Source organism: Aquarana catesbeiana, linkage group LG10, assembly GCF_042186555.1.
Source record: "Aquarana catesbeiana isolate 2022-GZ linkage group LG10, ASM4218655v1, whole genome shotgun sequence".
Taxonomy (NCBI): Eukaryota; Metazoa; Chordata; class Amphibia; order Anura; family Ranidae; genus Aquarana; species Aquarana catesbeiana.
Genome location: NC_133333.1, coordinates 43076449 through 43096973, shown reverse-complemented (window position 1 = coordinate 43096973; position 20525 = coordinate 43076449). Strand labels below are relative to the sequence as shown.

Here is a 20525-nt window from a genome sequence, read left to right as displayed (position 1 = left end):
ATGCTCCTCCAACGTTTTGCCAAACATGATGATTTTATCAAGGTACACTAGCACTTCCACCAAGTTCATATCTCTCAGTGTTCTCCATCAGTCTCTGGAAAGTGGCAGGGGCCCCAGCTAATCCTTGTAGCATTCGGTCGAATTTGAAAAATCCTAGAGGGCTGATGAAGGCCGTTTCTTCTCGGTCATCCGGATGCCTGGGTATTTGGTATCTGCTCTTTAGAACCAGCACACTGTACCACTTGGACCTGGGTAGACATTGCAGGGCCTCTTCTATGTGGGGGGTTGTGTACTGGTCTGTGATAGTCCTTCGGTACAAGGTTCGGTAGTCAATACACATCCGGAGGGACCCATTCTTCTTTCTCACTACCACAATCGGGGATGCATAAGGGCTCCTGGATTCCTTAATGACCCCAGACTTCTTCAGCTCAGCCAGCTGTTCTCTAAGGTCCTCCAGATCACACAAAAGGATTCGCCTGGCCCTTTCACAAAAAGGCTTGTCTTCAGTTAGCCGAAGTCGATGTTGGGCACTCCTGGCGCAGCCCACATCAAAGTCATCTTTGCAGAAAATCTTCTCTCATTGGGCTAATTGGGCTTTAATCTCCTCCTCCCATCCTCAGGGTAGATTTGAGCAATGGACAGTGGTCTCTCTTCCATCTCCCTTCTGAACTAGATCTTTCCCCGTCACTGGGGTGGCAGCACTTACTTTCCCATTCACCACCCCCAAGACTAATCGGGTGACCGGTGACGTTCCTCACACTGACAGGGATTTCCCCCCCCGCTCCTCGGTAAGGCTTTAGTAGGTATGATCTCCGGGACCAATTCTATCCCAACATCCTTTTCTGCTGAATCAGCTTCCACCACCACATAAGGACCCAGCTGGTCCCATGATAGCTTGATAGTGGCCTTCAAGCAGGGCCTCTCGCCTGGCTGCAATACCTTTTCATAGGTATCCAATCCCCGCAGCCTTCCTACACCTTCCACGGGGGCCTTCTTCTCCTGCAACACTCGCTGAAAGGCCTGTTGCAGCTGAGGGTGGATCTTCCCTACTGGAGCACCCTCCAGGGCCAGTGGAGTGAGTAGCCTCCTCACAAGATTGGTGTAGGTGCCCATCAACAAAGAATTTCAACCTGCCCTGCCAACATGTCAAAATTCTCTGGATTTCCAGCCAGGGAAGTGTCAAAGGTTATCTCGATGGGTATGTATCCATCGTATGGGCATTTCTGAGTCCCTATTAGGGATGAGCCGAACACCCCCCTGTTCGGTTCGCACCAGAACATGCGAACAGGAAAAAAATTCGTTCGAACACGCGAACACCGTTAAAGTCTATGGGACACGAACATGAATAATCAAAAGTGCTAATTTTAAAGGCTAATATGCAAGTTATTGTCAATAAAAGTGTTTGGGGACCTGGGTCCTGCCCCAGGGGACATGGATCAATGCAAAAAAAAGTTTTAAAAGTTTTTCAGGAGCAGTGATTTTAATAATGCTTAAAGTCAAACAATAAAAGTGTAATATCCCTTTAAATTTCATACCTGGGGGGTGTCTATAGTATGCCTGTAAAGGGGCGCATGTTTCCCGTGTTTAGAACAGTCTGACAGCAAAATGACATTTTGAAGGAAAAAACTCATTTAAAACTACCGCGGCTATTGCATTGCCGACAATACACATAGAAGTTCATTGATAAAAACGGCATGGGAATTCCCCACAGGGCAACCCCGAACCAAAATTAAAAAAAAAAAATGATGTGGGAGTCCCCCTAAATTCCATACAAGGCCCTTCAGGTCTGGTATGGATATTAAGGGGAACCCCAGCCAAAATTTAAAAAAAAAATTGACGTGGGGTTCCCCCTAAATTCCATACCAGACCCTTCAGGTCTGGTATGGATTTTAAGGGGAACCCCGCGCCAAAAAAAAAAAAAAAAAACGGCGTGGGGTCCCCCTAAAAATCCATACCAGACCCTTATCCGAGCACGCAACCTGGCAGGCCGCAGGAAAAGAGGGGGGGACGAGAGTGCGGCCCCCCCCCCTCCTGAACCGTACCAGGCCACATGCCCTCAACATTGGGAGGGTGCTTTGGGGTAGCCCCCCAAAGCACCTTGTCCCCATGTTGATGAAGACAAGGGCCTCATCCCCACAACCGTGGCCGGTGGTTGTGGGGGTCTGCGGGTGGGGGGCTTATCGGAATCTGGAAGCCCCCTTTAACAAGGGGACCCCCAGATCCCGGCCCCCCCCCTGTGTGAAATGGTAAGGGGTTACTTACCCCTACCATTTCACTAAAAAACTGTCAAAAATGTTAAAAATGACAAGAGACAGTTTTTGACAATTCCTTTATTTAAATGCTTCTTCTTTCTTCCTTCATCTTCTTCTTCTTCTGGTTCTTCTGGCTCTTCTGGTTCTTCCTCCGGCGTTCTCGTCCAGCATCTCCTCCGCGGCGTCTTCTATCTTCTTCTCCTCGGGCCGCTCCGCACCCATGGCATGAGGGGGGAGGCTCCCGCTCTTCTCTTCATCTTCTTCTTCATCTTCATCTTCTTCTTCATCTTCTTCTTCTTCTTCTTCTTCTCTTCTTCATCTCTTCTTCCTTCTTCATTTCTTCTGCGGGCCGCTCCGCATCCATGCATGGAGGGAGGCTCCCGCTGTGTGACGGCGTCTCTTCGTCTGACGGTTCTTAAATAACGGGGGGCGGGGCCACCCGGTGACCCCGCCCCCCTCTGACGCACGGGACATGACGGGACTTCCCTGTGGCATTCCCCGTGACGTCACAGGGAAGTCCCGTCAATTCACCGTGCGTCAGAGGGGGGCGGGGTCACCGGATGGCCCCGCCCCCCGTTATTTAAGAACCGTCAGACGAAGAGACGCCGTCACACAGCGGGAGCCTCCCTCCATGCATGGATGCGGAGCGGCCCGCAGAAGAAATGAAGAAGGAAGAAGAGATGAAGAAGAGAAGAAGAAGAAGATGAAGAAGAAGATGAAGAAGAAGATGAAGATGAAGAAGAAGATGAAGAGAAGAGCGGGAGCCTCCCCCCTCATGCCATGGGTGCGGAGCGGCCCGAGGAGAAGAAGATAGAAGACGCCGCGGAGGAGATGCTGGACGAGAACGCCGGAGGAAGAACCAGAAGAGCCAGAAGAACCAGAAGAAGATGAAGGAAGAAAGAAGAAGCATTTAAATAAAGGAATTGTCAAAAACTGTCTCTTGTCATTTTTAACATTTTTGACAGTTTTTTAGTGAAATGGTAGGGGTAAGTAACCCCTTACCATTTCACACAGGGGGGGGGCCGGGATCTGGGGGTCCCCTTGGTAAAGGGGGCTTCCAGATTCCGATAAGCCCCCCGCCCGCAGACCCCCACAACCACCGGCCACGGTTGTGGGGATGAGGCCCTTGTCTTCATCAACATGTGGACAAGGTGCTTTGGGGGGCTACCCCAAAGCACCCTCCCAATGTTGAGGGCATGTGGCCTGGTACGGTTCAGGAGGGGGGGGGGGCCGCACTCTCGTCCCCCCCTCTTTTCCTGCGGCCTGCCAGGTTGCGTGCTCGGATAAGGGTCTGGTATGGATTTTTAGGGGGACCCCACGCCGTTTTTTTTTTTTTTTTTGGCGCGGGGTTCCCCTTAAAATCCATACCAGACCTGAAGGGTCTGGTATGGAATTTAGGGGGAACCCCACGTCAATTTTTTTTTTTAATTTTGGCTGGGGTTCCCCTTAATATCCATACCAGACCCGAAGGGCCTTGTATGGAATTTAGGGGGACCCCCACATCATTTTTTTTTTTTTTATTTTGGTTCGGGGTTGCCCTGTGGGGAATTCCCATGCCGTTTTTATCAATGAACTTCTATGTGTATTGTCGGCAATGCAATAGCCGCGGGTAGTTTTAAATGAGTTTTTTCCTTCCAAATGTCATTTTGCTGTCAGACTGTTCTAAACACAGGAAACATGCGCCCCTTTACAGGCATACTATAGACACCCCCCAGGTACGAAATTTAAAGGGATATTACACTTTTATTGTTTGACTTTAAGCATTATTAAAATCACTGCTCCTGAAAAAACGTCCGTTTTTAAAACTTTTTTTTGCATTGATCCATGTCCCCTGGGGCAGGACCCGGGTCCCCAAACACTTTTTATGACAATAACTTGCATATAAGCCTTTAAAATTAGCACTTTTGATTTCTCCCATAGACTTTTAAAGGGTGTTCCGCGGCATTCGAATTTGCCGCGAACACCCCAAATTGTTCGCTGTTCGGCGAACTTGCGAACAGCCAATGTTCGAGTAGAACATGAGTTCGACTCGAACTCGAAGCTCATCCCTAGTCCCTATGCCCCAAATCTCTAACTCCTCAAGTTTGCACAGAGGGGGGGTTATGGGGTTGTGGGTTATAAATGGGAGAGCATTTCACTCTCTCACTTCACATGGGGCAGCTCATTCTGCTGCTGCGAGCTACTGACCCTACATAGGTACATATATCTTTCATCCTTCACAAGGAGCACTCCTCTGTGCCTGGTTATGTTTTTTATATTCACACTAGGGTTGTCCCGATACCGATACTAGTATCGGTATCGGCACCGATACCGAGCATTTGCCCAAGTACTTGTACACGGGCAAATGCTCCCGATGCTTCCGCCGATACCTAGAAGACAGCTGTGATCGGCGCGTGAGGGAGTTACAAGATTCTCCCCCCGCTGGCTTTCAGCTGCTTAGTGACATACAGCGGTGATCGCTCACCTCTTACTGTCACTGCATCCTCCTCCATGCCCCCTCCGTTCCTCTGTGCCTCTCCGCTGTCCCCTCCGTTCCTCTCTCCTTTTCTGTCCCCCTCCACTGCCCCCTCTGTCCCCCTCCGTTCCGCCGTCCTCCTCTTCCTTCCTTTGTGAATGGACAGAGTCAGCTGACTCTGTCCATTCACATAACTGAAACATTGTAATCTCCTGTGATTATGATGTCTCAGTTTATGAATGGAGAGGAGCCGCTGTCTTCTCTCCATTCATTCTCAGTGCAGCTGAGGCTGCAGAGAAAGAGACTGGGGAATCTCTATCCTTGGTCTCTTTCTCTGTCTCAAGGGGGAGATATCAGAGGTCTGTTAAGACCCCTGATATCTCACCAAAGCCCCCCAACAGGGCTGATTAAAAAACAAAAAAACAAAAAAAAACACATATTGCAATGAAGAATAAAAAAAAATATTCTTGTAAAAAATAAAAATTGTAAAATAAAAAAAAAAAAAAAAAAACACACACACATACACCGTTCACCCCCCCCCCCCCCCAAAAAAAAAAGAAAGCACTGTTAAAAAAAAACAAAAAAAAACCACTGTCACGTGACATTAAAAAAAAAGTATCGGTATCGGCGAGTACTTGAAAAAAAGTATCGGTACTTGTACTCGGTCCTAAAAAAGTGGTATCGGGACAACCCTAATTCACACTTTCTCAGATTTTCCCTTTTCCTTTTAGGGATTGCCTTTTCTGACATCCCTTTTCACATATCTGCAGTTTTTGCACACATTCCTCCTTGGACTTACTATCCTTCCTACCATCGCAAAAGGTTGGTTTATACATGCATTCATGCATTCCATTATACACTTTATGACTATGTTGCCAATTTAGCAATGTTTGATTATATACATATTATATTATAGTTGATACCCGAACAGATTATCTAGGACATCCAAGGTCACTCATTTCTACCCATGCCATGTCCGCCTTCCAATTATTCCTTGGTCAGGGTTTTTTGGTTGGCTCTATACCTTCAGCTCCTTTCCCAAGCATATATTGCTACCATCCTCGGTGAACCTAATCCTTGCCATGTGGTGAGCATGGGGTCTTTTCTTTCTCTGTAAGGCCCCTCTTACCATTGGTCCATTATTTATTTATGTGTTACATTACCTTCTTGGTCATTCATTTTCAGATATATCCTACATGCATCCACCCCTGAAGAGCGAGTCACATCTCGTGAAACGCGTTGGTTGTATTAGATGTTATGTATACTCATGTACTATGCTTTCATGTGTGATCATTTCTGCAATAAATGTTTTTATTGTATTTATATTTGTCAATTTCATCGGCCAGTTGTGCACACCTCATATAAAGTCCCAAAGGGGCGATACCTATGTTTTTATTTTACATTTTATATTTGTGTATTTGACTACTTCCAAAAAAATCCCATGGACAATATTACCACAACAAAAAAAATCTTATGTAAAGCCGAGCTTACCCTATATGAAATATACCAAAAAAACATAAATGTGCAAACTAATAAGTCAAATAAACCCGATGATGTCCTGGGAGTGACGAAAAACACACACATGGAGGCGGGTTACCCACTTGATTTGGAAGCCACTTCCGCAGACTGGAACACACGACGGCTCCCACATTTTGAGCGGTGGCGGGTTATAACATTACTCGGCAGAGGATTCCGAGGTGCCAGGAGGGGCACCAGAGATTGTGGTTGTTCCAAAACTTATTTTTACTGCGGATTTTAATAAATGGTATGGGCTATGAATTTCCTCTGTTTGAATCCTCCCCTGCATGTGAGCAGTGTTATGGATCTATACCATAAAAGCTGAAACTAGAAGGAGATTGCCACACAGAGTAGAGCTGTAGAACAAGCCTTATAGACCTAGCTAGGGTGCTCATCTCCATTTGGTGAGTATGGTTCCATCGGGGCAAGGGCACTATTTGCACACAGTGGAATGCTGGTGGTGAAGAGTGTGACACTTTATCAAAGAAAAAATAACTCTTTGAATCACTGACATTTTTTATGCACTGGCACTTTGAAAGACATTGATTTATTGCACAATCTAAGTTTTTTACACAGACTTTTTATTTATTGTATTTGGTTTGTTTGACTTATTGCTTTGCACATTTTTGATTTATGGTATATTTCATATAGGGTAAGCTTGGCTTTACATTAGATTATTTTTTTGTGGTAGTGTTAGCACACTATATAAACTGAAGCTACCTGCACTGGTACAGGTTCCCTGTCATTTCCACGGGCAATAGGTTTTCATGTCTTTATGGAGCTGGCTTTATGCACAGGCATACTAGAAGCAAAAAAGGACCTTCCCTAAAAGGTTTCCTCAGATCAGAAGGACATTGTTGTCTATAATGTCTTTGTATGCTGTAGCATGAACTGTACTGTTCATTGGAAACAGCTGTGCTCAATAATTTCGTTTTAGAATGGAATGTCCAACAAGCTCATATAGATTATTATTAGTATTATACAGGATTTATATAGCTCCAACAGTTTGCACAGCGCTTTACAACATGAGGACAGACAGTACAGTTACAATACAATTCAATACAGGAGGGATCAGAGGGCCCTGCTCGTTAAAGCTTACAATCTAGAAGGGAGGGTCAAGTGAAACAAAAGGTAATAAGTGTGGGGGATGAACTAATGGTGAAAATGAAAGTACAGTTGTTAGGCGTGGGTAGGATAGGTTTCTTTAAAAAGGAGGGTTTTCAGGGATCATCTAAAAGCTAACAGAGTAGGAGATAATCGGACAAGTTGGGGTAAGGAGTTCCATAGGATTGGAGAGGCTCCAAGGTCCTTGATGACACCTTGTGGGAGGGCGAAACATGTTGACGTAATTTCCGGTGTTCGAGTCCAAACTATGTCACTTCCGTTTTCTGTGGAACGCACGCTGGATGCGGCGTTTCCTTGTTTTTACCACTGCAATATCTCATGCAATATTTAATTTTCCAATCTGTAAGTACATATCCACGTTTGCACAAATAAAGTGTATCTTACTGTACTTCACTATCAGCCTTTTTCTTTCATTCTTTGGTGTCAATATCCACCTATGAACATCATGATTGGGGAAGAGTCTCAGTGGATCCTTCTGTGAATAAGCCATTGATGGCCAACGTTCTAGCCTGATTGATCCCTGGACTGAAAGGCCAGGGGTCCATTTCTTTTAGTGAGTGGGGACACAGGAGGGGTGTGAGATGCACCTTGAAGTTTGAAGCACCACTGCACTTTATTGATTGGAGCACAATCTGCACACATGTTTTTCTCACTTGTTAATTTGATTTGAATATGTCATTGTGAGCGCTGTAATTTCAATTTTTTTCTGTTTGTCAAGTGTTAGCACTTTGTGTACAGCAGCTGCAATCACAAATTTAATTTTCAATTTCAGCGCAAGTTAATATATTAAAAAAAAAATAAATTCAAGGTTGCTGAAGACAAACAGTCTAAGGACATGGATTACTGGAACCATGTCCTGTGGTCTGATGAGATCAAGAAAAACTTATTTGGTTCAGATTTGTGTCAAGCGTGTGTGGCGGAAACCAGGGGAGGAGTACAAAGACAAGTGTGTCTTGCCTACAGTCAAGCATGGTGGTGGGAGTGTCATGGTCTGGGGCTGCACGAATGCTGACACTGGGGAGCTACAGTTCATTGAGGGAACCATGAATGCCAACATGTACTATGACATGCTAAAGCAGAGCATGATCCCCTCCCTTCGGAGACTGGGCCACAGGGCAATATCCCAACGTGATAACAACCACAAACACACCTCCAAGACAACCACTGCCTTGCTAAAGAAGCTGAAGGTAAAGGTGATGGACTGGCCACGCATGACTCCAGACCTAAACCATATTTAGCATCTGTGGGGCATCCTCAAACGGAAGCTGGAGGAGCGCAAGGTCTCTAACATCCACCAGCTCCGTGATGTTGTCATGGAGGAGTGGAAGAGAACTCCAGTGGCAACCTGTGGAGCTCTGGTGAACTCCATGCCCAAGAGGGCAGTGCTGGGGGGGCGTGGCCTGAAGAGCTATGGAGTAGGACGTCTGCAAAGAGAGCTCCTCTGCCCAAACTCCTACAACAGCCATCCTGCCTTTATCCTGATAATCCTACCAGAAAACACACCCCAACAGAGTTACCCTGGTGCCAGCAAAGCTTTTGGTGCGGCTAGATTGCCTGGAACGCTGCCCGAGGCTGCGAAAACCGGAGCGCTCCGTTCTGGGGCCTGAAAACTAGGAAAGTCCCCGGCTTCGGCCTAGTGCCTGGAGCGGCGGCCATTTTGCTCCACCTGGCGGCGGCTCCGATCCATCCCACGGACGTGCTAAGACCCCCCGAGGCTGACCCCTGCATGCATCGACCCCCGGACTGCCTGTGGCCCCTGACGCTGAGCCTCTGTGCCCTGTACCAGCCTGTGGAGCGGCCCGCGGCTCTGGCCTGGTCCTGAGAGCGGCGGCCATATTGCTACACCCAGAAACGGCCCCACTAGTCCTCCTGGCCTGCCTGGTTCCCCCAAAGAGACTGATCCACACGAACCTGGACCCCAGGATATCCTCAAGGGGTGCAGCACCTGGGGGGAGACCTGGCATGTGTTAAAGTGAGACCCTGCACACAAAACCCTAAAAAAGAGATCCTGTGGAGCGCTTCACAGGAGTATTCCACCCCACGGGCTTCCCCTCTTATCCCGGGATAGAAGCAGACTATGTCCCCACCGAGACGGAACACTGGGACGGCAGACAAGCTCGCTCAATATCGCCGCCAGGACAAAGACATGCAACAAGAAAATGGAGCCGGCGCATGCGCGGACCCCGCTCCTCAGGCGTCAGATACCGCCAAAGTTCTGGATGCTATAGCCGCCCTACAAGGTACCTTGACTGCAAAGATAGACGAAGTGAAAATTGATATATCCCTGATAAGACAGGACTTCTCAAAACTGAAAGACAGGGTCACAGAGGCTGAAACCAGGATCAGCAACGCGGAAGATGCCTTACACCCCATGAGACATACTACAGAGGAGATGCAGAGACAGATACAACAACTTCATGCCCATCAAGATGACATGGAAAACCGCCTCAGGCGTTGCAACCTCCGATTCATAGGACTGCCAGAGAAAGAGGAAGGCGCAGACCCAGCAACTTACCTAGAAACACTCCTGATCAAAACATACGGCCGGGAAGCCTTTTCAGCAATGTTTGCGGTGGAGAGAGCGCACCGCATCCCCGCGCGGCCACCACCACCCGGAGCGCCGTCCCGCACATTCATCGCCAAATTTCTAAATTTTCGGGACAGAGACAAAATCCTCAAACTCACCCGGGAAAGAGGAAATATACAGATCGGGAACAGTCAGATTGCAGTATTCCCGGATTTTTCTAGCGAAGTGCAAAGGAGAAGAGCACAATATCAGGAGGTGAAGCGCCGACTGAGGACCCTCCATCTTAGATATGCCATGTTGTTTCCTGCTAGGCTACGGGTGGAAGAGGACGGAAGAATACAGTTCTTCGACGACCCGGCGGCAGCGACAGCATGGCTGGATCGCAGAAATAGACCTGCTTAATCTGTCTAAGATCACATAACAACAGTGAGTACTTTCTGACTTTGAACAAAATTCTTCAATACTAGGGTCGCGAGATCTTTTTGGAGGGGAACCAGAATCCAGATGAGGGATATGAAGAATGGGGGCATACACAGCTTGTGTGCGGGTGGGACGGATGGGAACAAGAACGCTAGCTCATGTATAACGTTGATATGGAGCTTGGGGGATCATAAAATAGGGTTGCGCAGGTTACCGGTTGCGCCTTTACAGTTTGAGAAGAGTGGGGACAGTTTATAGTGATCTGCTTTGCAAGACCTCTAAAGAACAGGGATGAACTCTACTATAGTATCCTGGAACAAGGGACATAAATTAACCTGATGCAAAGAGGGAGAAAAGGGCAAGAGGAACTCAATAACTGCAATGTGTGGTAGTCCTGATTATCAATGCTCCACGTTCGACAGGGGAACAGTCGCCCCTTTAGCAAAGTTGGATCAGCATAAAAGAAAAACTCATCTATTGCTTTTAAGAAATGTGCCTCCAGTGGAAGGTAACCGCTGGATGATATGTTATATGCTGACAGTTTGGGTATATATGCTCACATCAGGTTGGGGAGATGTGCAGCTGGGAGGGAAGGGAACAGTTAAAAGGATATGTTATATGTTTTACTTTGGGAATATAAGAATTGTTATGACCTTAAAGTGGCTGAATAGGCAATACACACTCAACAATAAATATGCATTAGCAGACTGGTACTGTGGAAAAGGCAGACTGAGGGGGTATTACTATTATGAGATCTTACAAAAAGGCAGATACACTAATTACATCCAGAAACTAACATGGCCAGTGTAAAGTTTTTAACATGGAACGTCCACGGAATGCGGAATAGGGTTAAGCGAACCGCAGCACTAACATTTCTAAAATCACAAAAAGCAGATATTATAGCGTTAACAGAAACGCATATCACAGGCCAGATGCAGGTAGCCCTAAAAAAAACATGGATAGGATGGTTATACCACAGTACGCATACCAATCAATCAAGGGGGGTATCGATATTAGTAGCCAAAAGAGTGCCCTTTGAACTAATCGCACTAGAATCAGATAGAGTGGGAAGATATATCTTCCTACACGCCACCATAGGAGGCAACTCCCTATTGATTCTGGCATGTTATATCCCCCCCCCCTTTTTCGATTGAGGTAGTATTGAAGGGATTGGCATTCATGGCACAGAACCCATCAGTTCCAGCTATTTGAATGGGTGACTTTAACCAAACCATGAATCCAAATTTGGACAGACCAGACCTGGGAGATGCGTCCAGGACTGTGCCGCACCAAACCAGACTCTGCAGACTTTTCACAGAATTTGCGTTAACAGACGTATGGCGATGGCAAAACCCGACTAAAAAAGCATACACATGTCACTCGGTGAGCTGCGACACGATGTCCAGGATTGATTTTATAATGGCCTCAAATGCACTGCTACCCAAAATTACAGGGTCGGGTATGGCTCCACGAGCTCTATCAGACCACTCACCCTGTTGGATAACAGCATCTCTATTAAAAGCGATGCCCGCTTCTGGGTGGAGGCTGAATCCATTCTGGTTATCGGTCCTGCCAGATCTCGAGAGCATAGGGCAAGAACTACAGTATATGCTAAACAACTTAATAACCACAGATTCAAATACTGCAGCATGGGACAACTTTAAAAATCAAGCCAGTAGACTATTATCATTAAGAATAAACAGATTTAAAAATTCCTCAAAACTGCTATTACAGTTGACCACTGACAAACTACAGGAACTGGAACAGGTATACGCACAAGAACCCAATACAGATAATCTCCATAAAGTACAAATGCAATCCAGAGTAATAACCCAAATGCACATAGAGAAAGCTAAGCAACAGGTCTTTTTCAAAAAACAAAAAATCTTTGAACACGGGGAGCGAGCAGGTAAATTACTGGCATATTTAGCACATTTAAATGAAAAACCCCCAGTAGTGGTGACCCTAGCTACCCCACAGGGAGACGAGGTGACAGACCCACACCAAGTAGCAGACATATTCCTAAACTTCTACAGGAATTTATATAAAACTCAGACAATATACTCCGCACAAGAAATTAAAAATCACCTACACAGAATTCAATTCCCTAGACTCACATTAGAACAGGCTAAGCAACTAGACGCCCCCATTAGCCAAGAAGATATATCTGAAGCACTGTCCCAACTAGCTAAATCTAAGGCCCCCGGACTAGATGGCCTGCCACTAGAATTCTACACTGCATTCCCTGAAATACTAGTCCCGAAATTGCAAAAACTATACCAACAAATATTTGAACATAAAACACTCCCTCCATCAATGCAGGAAGCACAGATAATAGTTTTACCTAAACCAGGAAAAGACCCCAGATACCCCGAGTCCTACCGCCCAATCTCACTACTTCAAGTGGATATTAAGATACTGGCCAAAATTCTAGCATCCCGCCTAAACAAAGTCATTCTTTCTTTAATTCACCCAGACCAAACCGGCTTTATGCCCGGGAAAAATACGGCCATGAATATAAGAAGACTTTTTCTAAATATTCAAGCACAACACGACAATCGAGGTACCAGAGTAGTGGTGGCCCTAGACACAGCAAAGGCCTTTGACTCAGTGGAATGGCCTTTTCTATGGGAATGTCTACAAGAATATGGATTCGGTCCCAATTTTATACAGTGGGTACAAATACTCTACCAGTCACCAAAAGCACGGGTTTTCGTTAATGGTTGTATGTCAGAGCAATTCCCCCTAGAAAGGGGTACACGCCAGGGGTGTCCCCTCTCTCCACTGCTATATGCCCTGGCAGCGGAACCATTGGCCATAGCTATAAGAGCTGACATGGACATAGTGGGTCTCAGAATAGGCGACTATATAGAGAAGATCGGACTTTATGCTGATGACACGATACTCTATCTAGCGGATCAGGGCCCATCACTTCAAGCAGCTCTAGACACAATAGACAAAATGGGGAAATTCTCAGGCCTACGGATAAATTGGGAAAAATCACAGATACTCCCTATAGACCAATTTACCCCAAATAATATACTCCCAGAACTACCATTAGTCAGAGTAAACACTATTAAATATCTAGGGGTACTGGTTACAAGAGACTTACGCGAATATACAGCCAATAACATAGAGCCATTGTTTAACATGATAAAAACCAAAACGCAAGCATGGTCCAAACTACCACTGGGAGTAATGGGGAGGATAAATATCATAAAAATGATTATCTTACCTAAGATCCTCTACATGGTATGGCATGCCCCACTATATATCCCCATAGGGATTTTCAAAAAAATGGAATCTATTTTGAACACCTTTGTCTGGGGACATCAAAGACATAAGGTAGCTTGGAATGTCCTTAAAAACCCTACCGATATGGGGGGAACATCTCTGCCAGATCTGCAGGAATACTACATAGCGGCACAACTGTCACATATGCACCACTACCATAATAATGAAAGACAACCATATAGTACACTAGTATCTAGTAGCCAAGACAGTCCCTTATTTACCCCACTTCAAATTATACTACGAGGGGGTCAGGTTCATAGGAAAGGTCCACAATTTAATGACGGGTTACTCAAACATCATCAACGAATATGGGGACTAGCCCAGAAAAAACTTAAAATAGGAAATATCCACTCGCACACTCCTTTATGGGCTAACGACCAGCTTGCGGAACTCAAAAAAATACCAGACCCTATTATGTGGGCCAGATATGGAATTATATACCTGCACCAAGTAATGGCAAGCACTAGGCCCAAAGCGTTTCAAACTCTTAAGGAAGAATACTCTATTCCGCAACAATTATTCTTTAAATACCTACAACTCCGACATGCCTTACGTTCTCAATTCAGAAACGAAAGTAGCATCTTGGAATATCCCCAAATCCTGGATATAATAATGGGAGCCGATTCGCAAAAATTGATATCTAACCTTTACTACTCCATAAGATTACCCAGAATTAGAGAAGTGATACAAAAAGCCAAAACAAGATGGGAAAGAGATATAGGAGCCGTTAGTGAATCAGACTGGGAGGAAATTCTAGAAAATGTTAAAGTAACATCTCCAAAATTGTCTGACAGGCTAACACAGACATACATTATTCACCAAGCATACCTTACTCCTAACATAATAAGGAAATTTCAACCTACACGGCCCATAGTATGTCCTCACTGCCAGGCAGAGAGGGGTAGCTTCTTTCACTTAATCTGGGAATGCACTATTATTCAAACATACTGGAGTCAAGTGATTAAGTTCTTACACGACCAAATGGGTTCCCCTGTGGTGTTGGATCCAAAACTGTGCATACTCGGCCTTCTTCCAGACGTGGATATTGATAAATACCAAGCCACATTTATATCTGAAGTCCTGTTTTTGGCCAGGAAAGTGATTGCTAAGACTTGGATGCAGAACGTAACCCCCACCATAACAAGCTGGAAGAGGGAAGTTAACAATTCCCTCCCATACAAGCAGTTGATTTACAAACACAGGGGAAACAGTCACAAATACTCAAGGATATGGGACGGATGGCTGGGAGATGGGGAGACATGTGTATAGTAATGCGTGAAAACAAGAATATCAACACCTAATAACCAAAACGCACAACTATATAATAAACGTTCCAATTCAGTCTGTTAGAACTTTACAGAGCTATTAACAATAGATGTATCTTTGTTATGCAATGCCAGCCTTGCAAGGCGCTGATGTATGTAAACGTACCACATGTGATAATATTGTATGTCTCTATGCATAGACCTCAAATGAGCTGTATAAATTTATGCCTAATTTCAATAAAGACTATTTTCCCAAAAAAAAAAAGAGGGCAGTGCTGGAAAATAATGGTGGCCACACAAAATATTGACACTTTGGCCCAATTTGGACATTTTCACTTAGAAGTTTACTCACTTGTTACCAGCCGTTTAGACATTAATGGCTGTGTGTTGAGTTATTTTGAGGGGACAGCAAATTTACACTGTTATACAAGCTGTACATTCACTACTTTACATTGTAGCAAAGTGTCATTTCTTCAGTGTTGTCACATGAAAAGATATAATAAAATATTTACAAAAATGTGAGAGGTGTACTCACTTTTGTGAGATACTGTATACTGTGGCTGCTTTGTTTTCTTCAGACCTCAGAAACAGGAAGTTTTCTTCATTAGATTTAACTTACTGTAGCCAAAGTCTAATATAACTTTCCTTCTCAAACAGAGCATCCAAAACATAAAGCAAACAAAGATGAGTTTTATTTCACACAATGTAATTATCTATATTTTACTTAACGGGTTGGGCTTTGAGCTGCCAGACAGCAATGAAAAGGTAACTGAGGTTCTGTTTTTTCTTCATCCTATTAGGAGGAAGTGTTTTTAAAACAATTGTGTCCCTGTTAGAGAGATTTACCCTCACTTCCCATCCTAGTGACAATATTGCAATAGGGAACAAAATTGAGAAAATCTACCAAACAAGGAAATAGACAGAAAAATAATCTGACAAATTGTTATTGTTCCCCAAATCTGTCCAAAATGAGAAATAAAAAAAGAAAGATTTACCATAGTTAGAGGAACACTTTGTTTCAGTCCCAGAATTGGACTTACATTAAAGTGCATCCAAAGGCAAAAAATAAAATGTATTAAACAGCTTACTAGTCTTTAGAGTACTCTGTGCCCTCAAAGAACATATGATGCAAAATGGTGAGAAACAATTATGGAGCACCCTTTATTAACCATTAAAACATAAAATGAAGAACACTTCCAGCTCATTTACACTTGCAGAGTGCAGTAAAAAAAAAAATGGTGATTGAGCCACATTTTTGCTGCCCTGACTGCCTCTCAAGCTGCAAAGGCAGACGGAATTGTACACATGCTGTGGACAGGATTCTGTTCTTCATAGGCGCAGCATAAATCACACCCCATTGGCGTGAAAGGGTCTGCACCACAAATCTAACACTAGGTTCATGGTTGCACCACAGAATTTCTATTCATAAAGCAAATTCTGCTGCAAAAAAAAAAGGGCTTTCAGGAGGCTGCAGTATCAAAATATATAAGGGCTTATTTATACGTGTCACTCTTTGAATGAGTACTTTCTCAGAATTAAGGGAAGAATTGCTCACTTCTGTGTAACACTCTGTCCCAATTGACTGCACAGCTTGTCTCCCAGAATGTAGCATTTAGGTCTGATTCACACCTATGCGTTTTTAGTGCTTTTTGCATTTTGCAGATTTGCACTAAGGTCCGTCTAACATGGTTTGCTATGGAACATGTTCTGTAGTGCAAATCTGCAAAATGCCAAAAGCACTAAAAATGCAAAGGTGTGAATCAAGCCTTAGTGGAGGACACAACTGAGCCTGTGCACCGCTCCACCAGTTCAGCTGTCCTCTGCCACCTCACTCCCAGTGACAGAATGGGGTCCCACCATGAAATAAGCGTGGACCTCATTCGTGCACCCAAAAATATAAATAAAGATCCTGTTCCCTTAAAGCATGTTATACAGCACAGTGCTTGTGCTGTGTCATTTGGCCCCCTCTATCACCTGTAATATCTGGCTGATCCTGCCAGTTTCTACCGTCCCATCTCTGTGCTGACTCCCTTGTACCATGGCTACAGAGATCTGACAATGGAGTCATCAGTAGTACCTCCATCAGCCGCAGCCTGCTCTGTGTCTCCAGTGTGCTCCCTCCTCTGCCTGACAGCTCTGTGTCCGCACCGCCCCCTCCAGTCCTGCTGCTCAAATGTATGTTTTTTTTACTATAATCCACTCTGTTTATTACTGTAATGGCCCCCTGTGACTGTGCTTTCTGAAAATAATGCTGTATATACCTTGTTTATTGAGCGCTGATCAGCGCTGATTGACACGCCGCTTCTCTCCTCTCTTCCTGACACATGCAGCGGGCGGGGCCACCTCTCTCCTCCTCTCCATCTCAGCAGAGGATCCTCGGCCCCACCCACTGCATGTGTCAGGAAGAGAGAGGTGTGAAGCGGCGGGTCAATCAGTGCACAGTCACAGGGGGCCATTACAGTAATAAACAGAGAGGATTATGAAAAATGTAATTGGTGGGTTAACAACCACTTTAATGAACTGCTTCAGCTGTCCCGTATCATGCGGCTAGTTCCATGAGGTCCCTGGATGGCGGGTTCAGTCCCGGTTGCTTACGTAAACGGGATGCTAGGAAGGGAGCCCCTCACTACCAGAGGGCCTGTTACTCATGCCTGGTACCACTCCTCGCTGTCTGGCTGCTGTTACATTCCTGCCAGTCAATGGTTACCCATAGCAACTATATTCCAACTCCTTTGTGGTGGCCTTCCATTCCTTACTCTTCACCCTACATGTGCTTTACAGGCCCTGTTCTATTAGATACACCCATTACCTCCATGCACCCCTTTGAATAACTTCAGACCAGGCATAAAACCGTTGAACAGGCTTTACTGATGTAGCGGGTGCTGCAGCCAAAGACTTACATTAACATAAATAGCTGACAGGGTTCAGAGTATCTGCAGCTATGAGGAGTTTCATTTTCCCCTCCCTCTGCACACTGACTCACACAGAGCTGTTCATTCTGCAGCCTACCCTGTGTCCCTATTGGCAGGAGGAGGAAAGCCAATTGTAGGAGCAATTACTGGAATATGAAGTCCCAGCACAGAGCGGCCCCATAGACTTGTATAGTGACAGGAACTACCAAGACCAGCATTCTCTGTGAGCAGGAAAGTAAAGACTCCATTTTAGTTTCCTGAGGAGATTCTCAGTCAGCATGAGGCGGGGAAAGTGATCAGACATGAAGGAGAATGCTGTCTCTCAGGTTATCTCGCTACGTGATTTGGGCCTCCACTGCCAGTTGAGACATACAGCCTGAGAGAAGGGGATCACAGGTGCACATCCAGGCCCACCTGCACCGACGGTGAAGCGTTCAGTGTGAGGTGACCAGTCGGTTCGCCAGGAGAACCTGCCTGTTCCAGGACGTTCATTTGGGCCTTGATCACAGGATTGGGTGAGGGGGCTTTTTGCCCATTTGCAGAAAACAGGGGCACTGCACCACAGAAGGAGTTAAATGAACACTGTATACAGACATCATTGCTTGTAGTCATCTTGCTGACACTGGTAGTGCCACAGGGATAAAGGATAAGGCTATACATTTCTGGGACACTGTATACAGACATCATTGTTCTCTCACCTTGCTGAGAAAGATCTTGCTTGCTTCACTTGATAATCTTAGCCAGTTGTGTTGTTTGGCCCTGCTGTCCAGGAGTTTAAGTGCACCAATGAAAGTGGCTAGCTGAAGACACCAAATCTTATCTTTTCTTCAAAGGGACTGAAGCTACTAGTGCCATACGGATCCACACACACATATTCAGGGCTCTGTATATGCATTGGGTGTGTGGGACAGTTTATCTAGGAAGTTAATTAATTAATTGTTGACTTGAATAAAGTGTTTAAAGTTGGGCCTGTGGTGTCAGAGGACAGAGGAGAGAGGCCTGACATAAAGGGGGTCATTCCTCTCCTCTCCTCCTGCCTGGACTCATAGAGCCAACCTGAGTAAAGGTAACCAATCTAATTTAAAGTGTCATATTGTGCTTTATTTGATATCTAAGTGTGCCTCTGCTCTTAGGGACATTCTCAGATTTGGAATCCCCTGAGAGCAGCTTGAATATAGGATTGGGAGTTATATTGCTCTTAATCTCAGTTATTGCTCTCCAGTTAATTACTTTACTATACTGTTACTGTCTTTTATTCTTCCACAGCAATATTGCAGTAAAGACAATTTCTGTGTTTTATCCTGGTGTGTGTCTCTCATTGGTTATTGCACTTACAGTACACTATTGTCAGGTGTGCCAGAGGGGGCTAAGGGCTGTTATTAGGGTTCAGAGGCAGAGTAACGGACTGAACTAACTTAACCAGCTTCTACGGGGTATTGCTACACTGGACAACTCGGAAAATGCAGTCCAACAAAGCAGTTCACTCCTGTCTAACTAAACCCAGGCTAGCCAGTGAGTAGTTTTCTTTACTGCAGTCCAGGTGTTGCTGGTGACTACATCTTCTTGCTTGGCCTCCTGATTCTTACCATGCAGGCTGCCGGCAGAAAAGCCCTCCAAGCAGAGCCATCCCCCTTTTTATTTACAGAATAAGGTGGAGGACAGAGCCCATAAATTGCTTGTGAAAGAGCAAAGGAAGGTTTAACCCCTTCCTGCCTGAGCAGCCTGGAAAACCAGCAACCTAACTCGTCCTTTAGGTACAGAACCCAAAGAATTAGAACACTTTCTGCTAACTGCCAAACTGAGATGGTGAATTGATCACCAGTTCCCTAAGGAATTTGCATGCTTTTATTTCCATCTAAGCAAAATTAATTATGTGGTAGACTCTTATGTAACCAACATAGCAACTGACCTTTGAAAATGAGAACTAGTACAATTTCTGTTTCTATATACTGTACACCAACAACGTTGTATTCATTACTTACAAGCTACGGTCAGTGTGTAGGGATCACTGGTCCTCTTACTGACAGGGTTCTCAGCCTCACACTGATAGTCCCCAGAATTCATACGGTTTATCCTCAGGAAGGAGATAGTATTGTTATTTGGGGACAAGGTGGCTGCAAAAGGGATCCTGCTCCATACTATTCTCTCTGCATTAGTAGAGGTACAGGTGAGGGTAACGGTATCATTTTCTTTTGGAAGGGGGGTAGAGGCTGTAATTGTTGGTTTAATAACCATGTCTGCAGAGGAAGAAAATAGAAATAGTTACATTATAGTAATTCTAATACAGTAAATATAAGCAGGTTTTGTTACTTTCTAAAGGGAGACAGTACAGTTACAATACAATAAAATACAAGAGCATTAAGAGGGTCCTACTTGTAAGAGCTTACAATATAAAAGGGTGGGGCAAGTGGTACAACTGTGTAATAATTATGGGGGATGAGCTGAAGGAAGAGTTAAAAGTTCAGTCGTTAGTTGGATTCGTGATAGGTTTCCCTGAAGGGATGGGTTTTCAGGGATCCCCTAAAAATTGGCCAGGGTAGGAGATAGCCAGACAGATTGAGGTAGAGTTCCAGAGGGTGGGAGAAGTCCTGGAGATGGGAGTCAGAGGGCAGGAGGTCTTAGGAGCAGAGAGGACGGTTTGGGTGATATTTGGAGACAAGATTGGTGATGTAGCTGGGGGAAGAGTTGTAAATGGCTTTGTAGGTTTTTATTTTGAATTTTTTTCTCTGGGCAATATAATAAAAATAATTGTGTTAA

General features: G+C 45.0%; 2 protein-coding genes across 9 annotated transcripts in view; one reads left to right on the top strand and one right to left on the bottom strand.

Annotated features, from left to right (window-relative positions):
• LOC141110638 (cell adhesion molecule CEACAM6-like) overlaps positions 1–20525 on the top strand; it is a 455239-nt gene that overhangs the window by 131696 nt on the left and 303018 nt on the right. The window lies entirely within an intron of this gene.
• Positions 1–20525, bottom strand: part of LOC141110636 (cell adhesion molecule CEACAM7-like) — a 170715-nt gene that overhangs the window by 148093 nt on the left and 2097 nt on the right. For all 8 annotated transcript variants that reach the window (XM_073602095.1, XM_073602096.1, XM_073602099.1 and 5 more), the window contains exon 3: positions 19751–20005. In XM_073602095.1, the coding sequence (XP_073458196.1) occupies positions 19751–20005 (255 nt within the window). The remainder of the gene's footprint in view (positions 1–19750; positions 20006–20525) is intronic.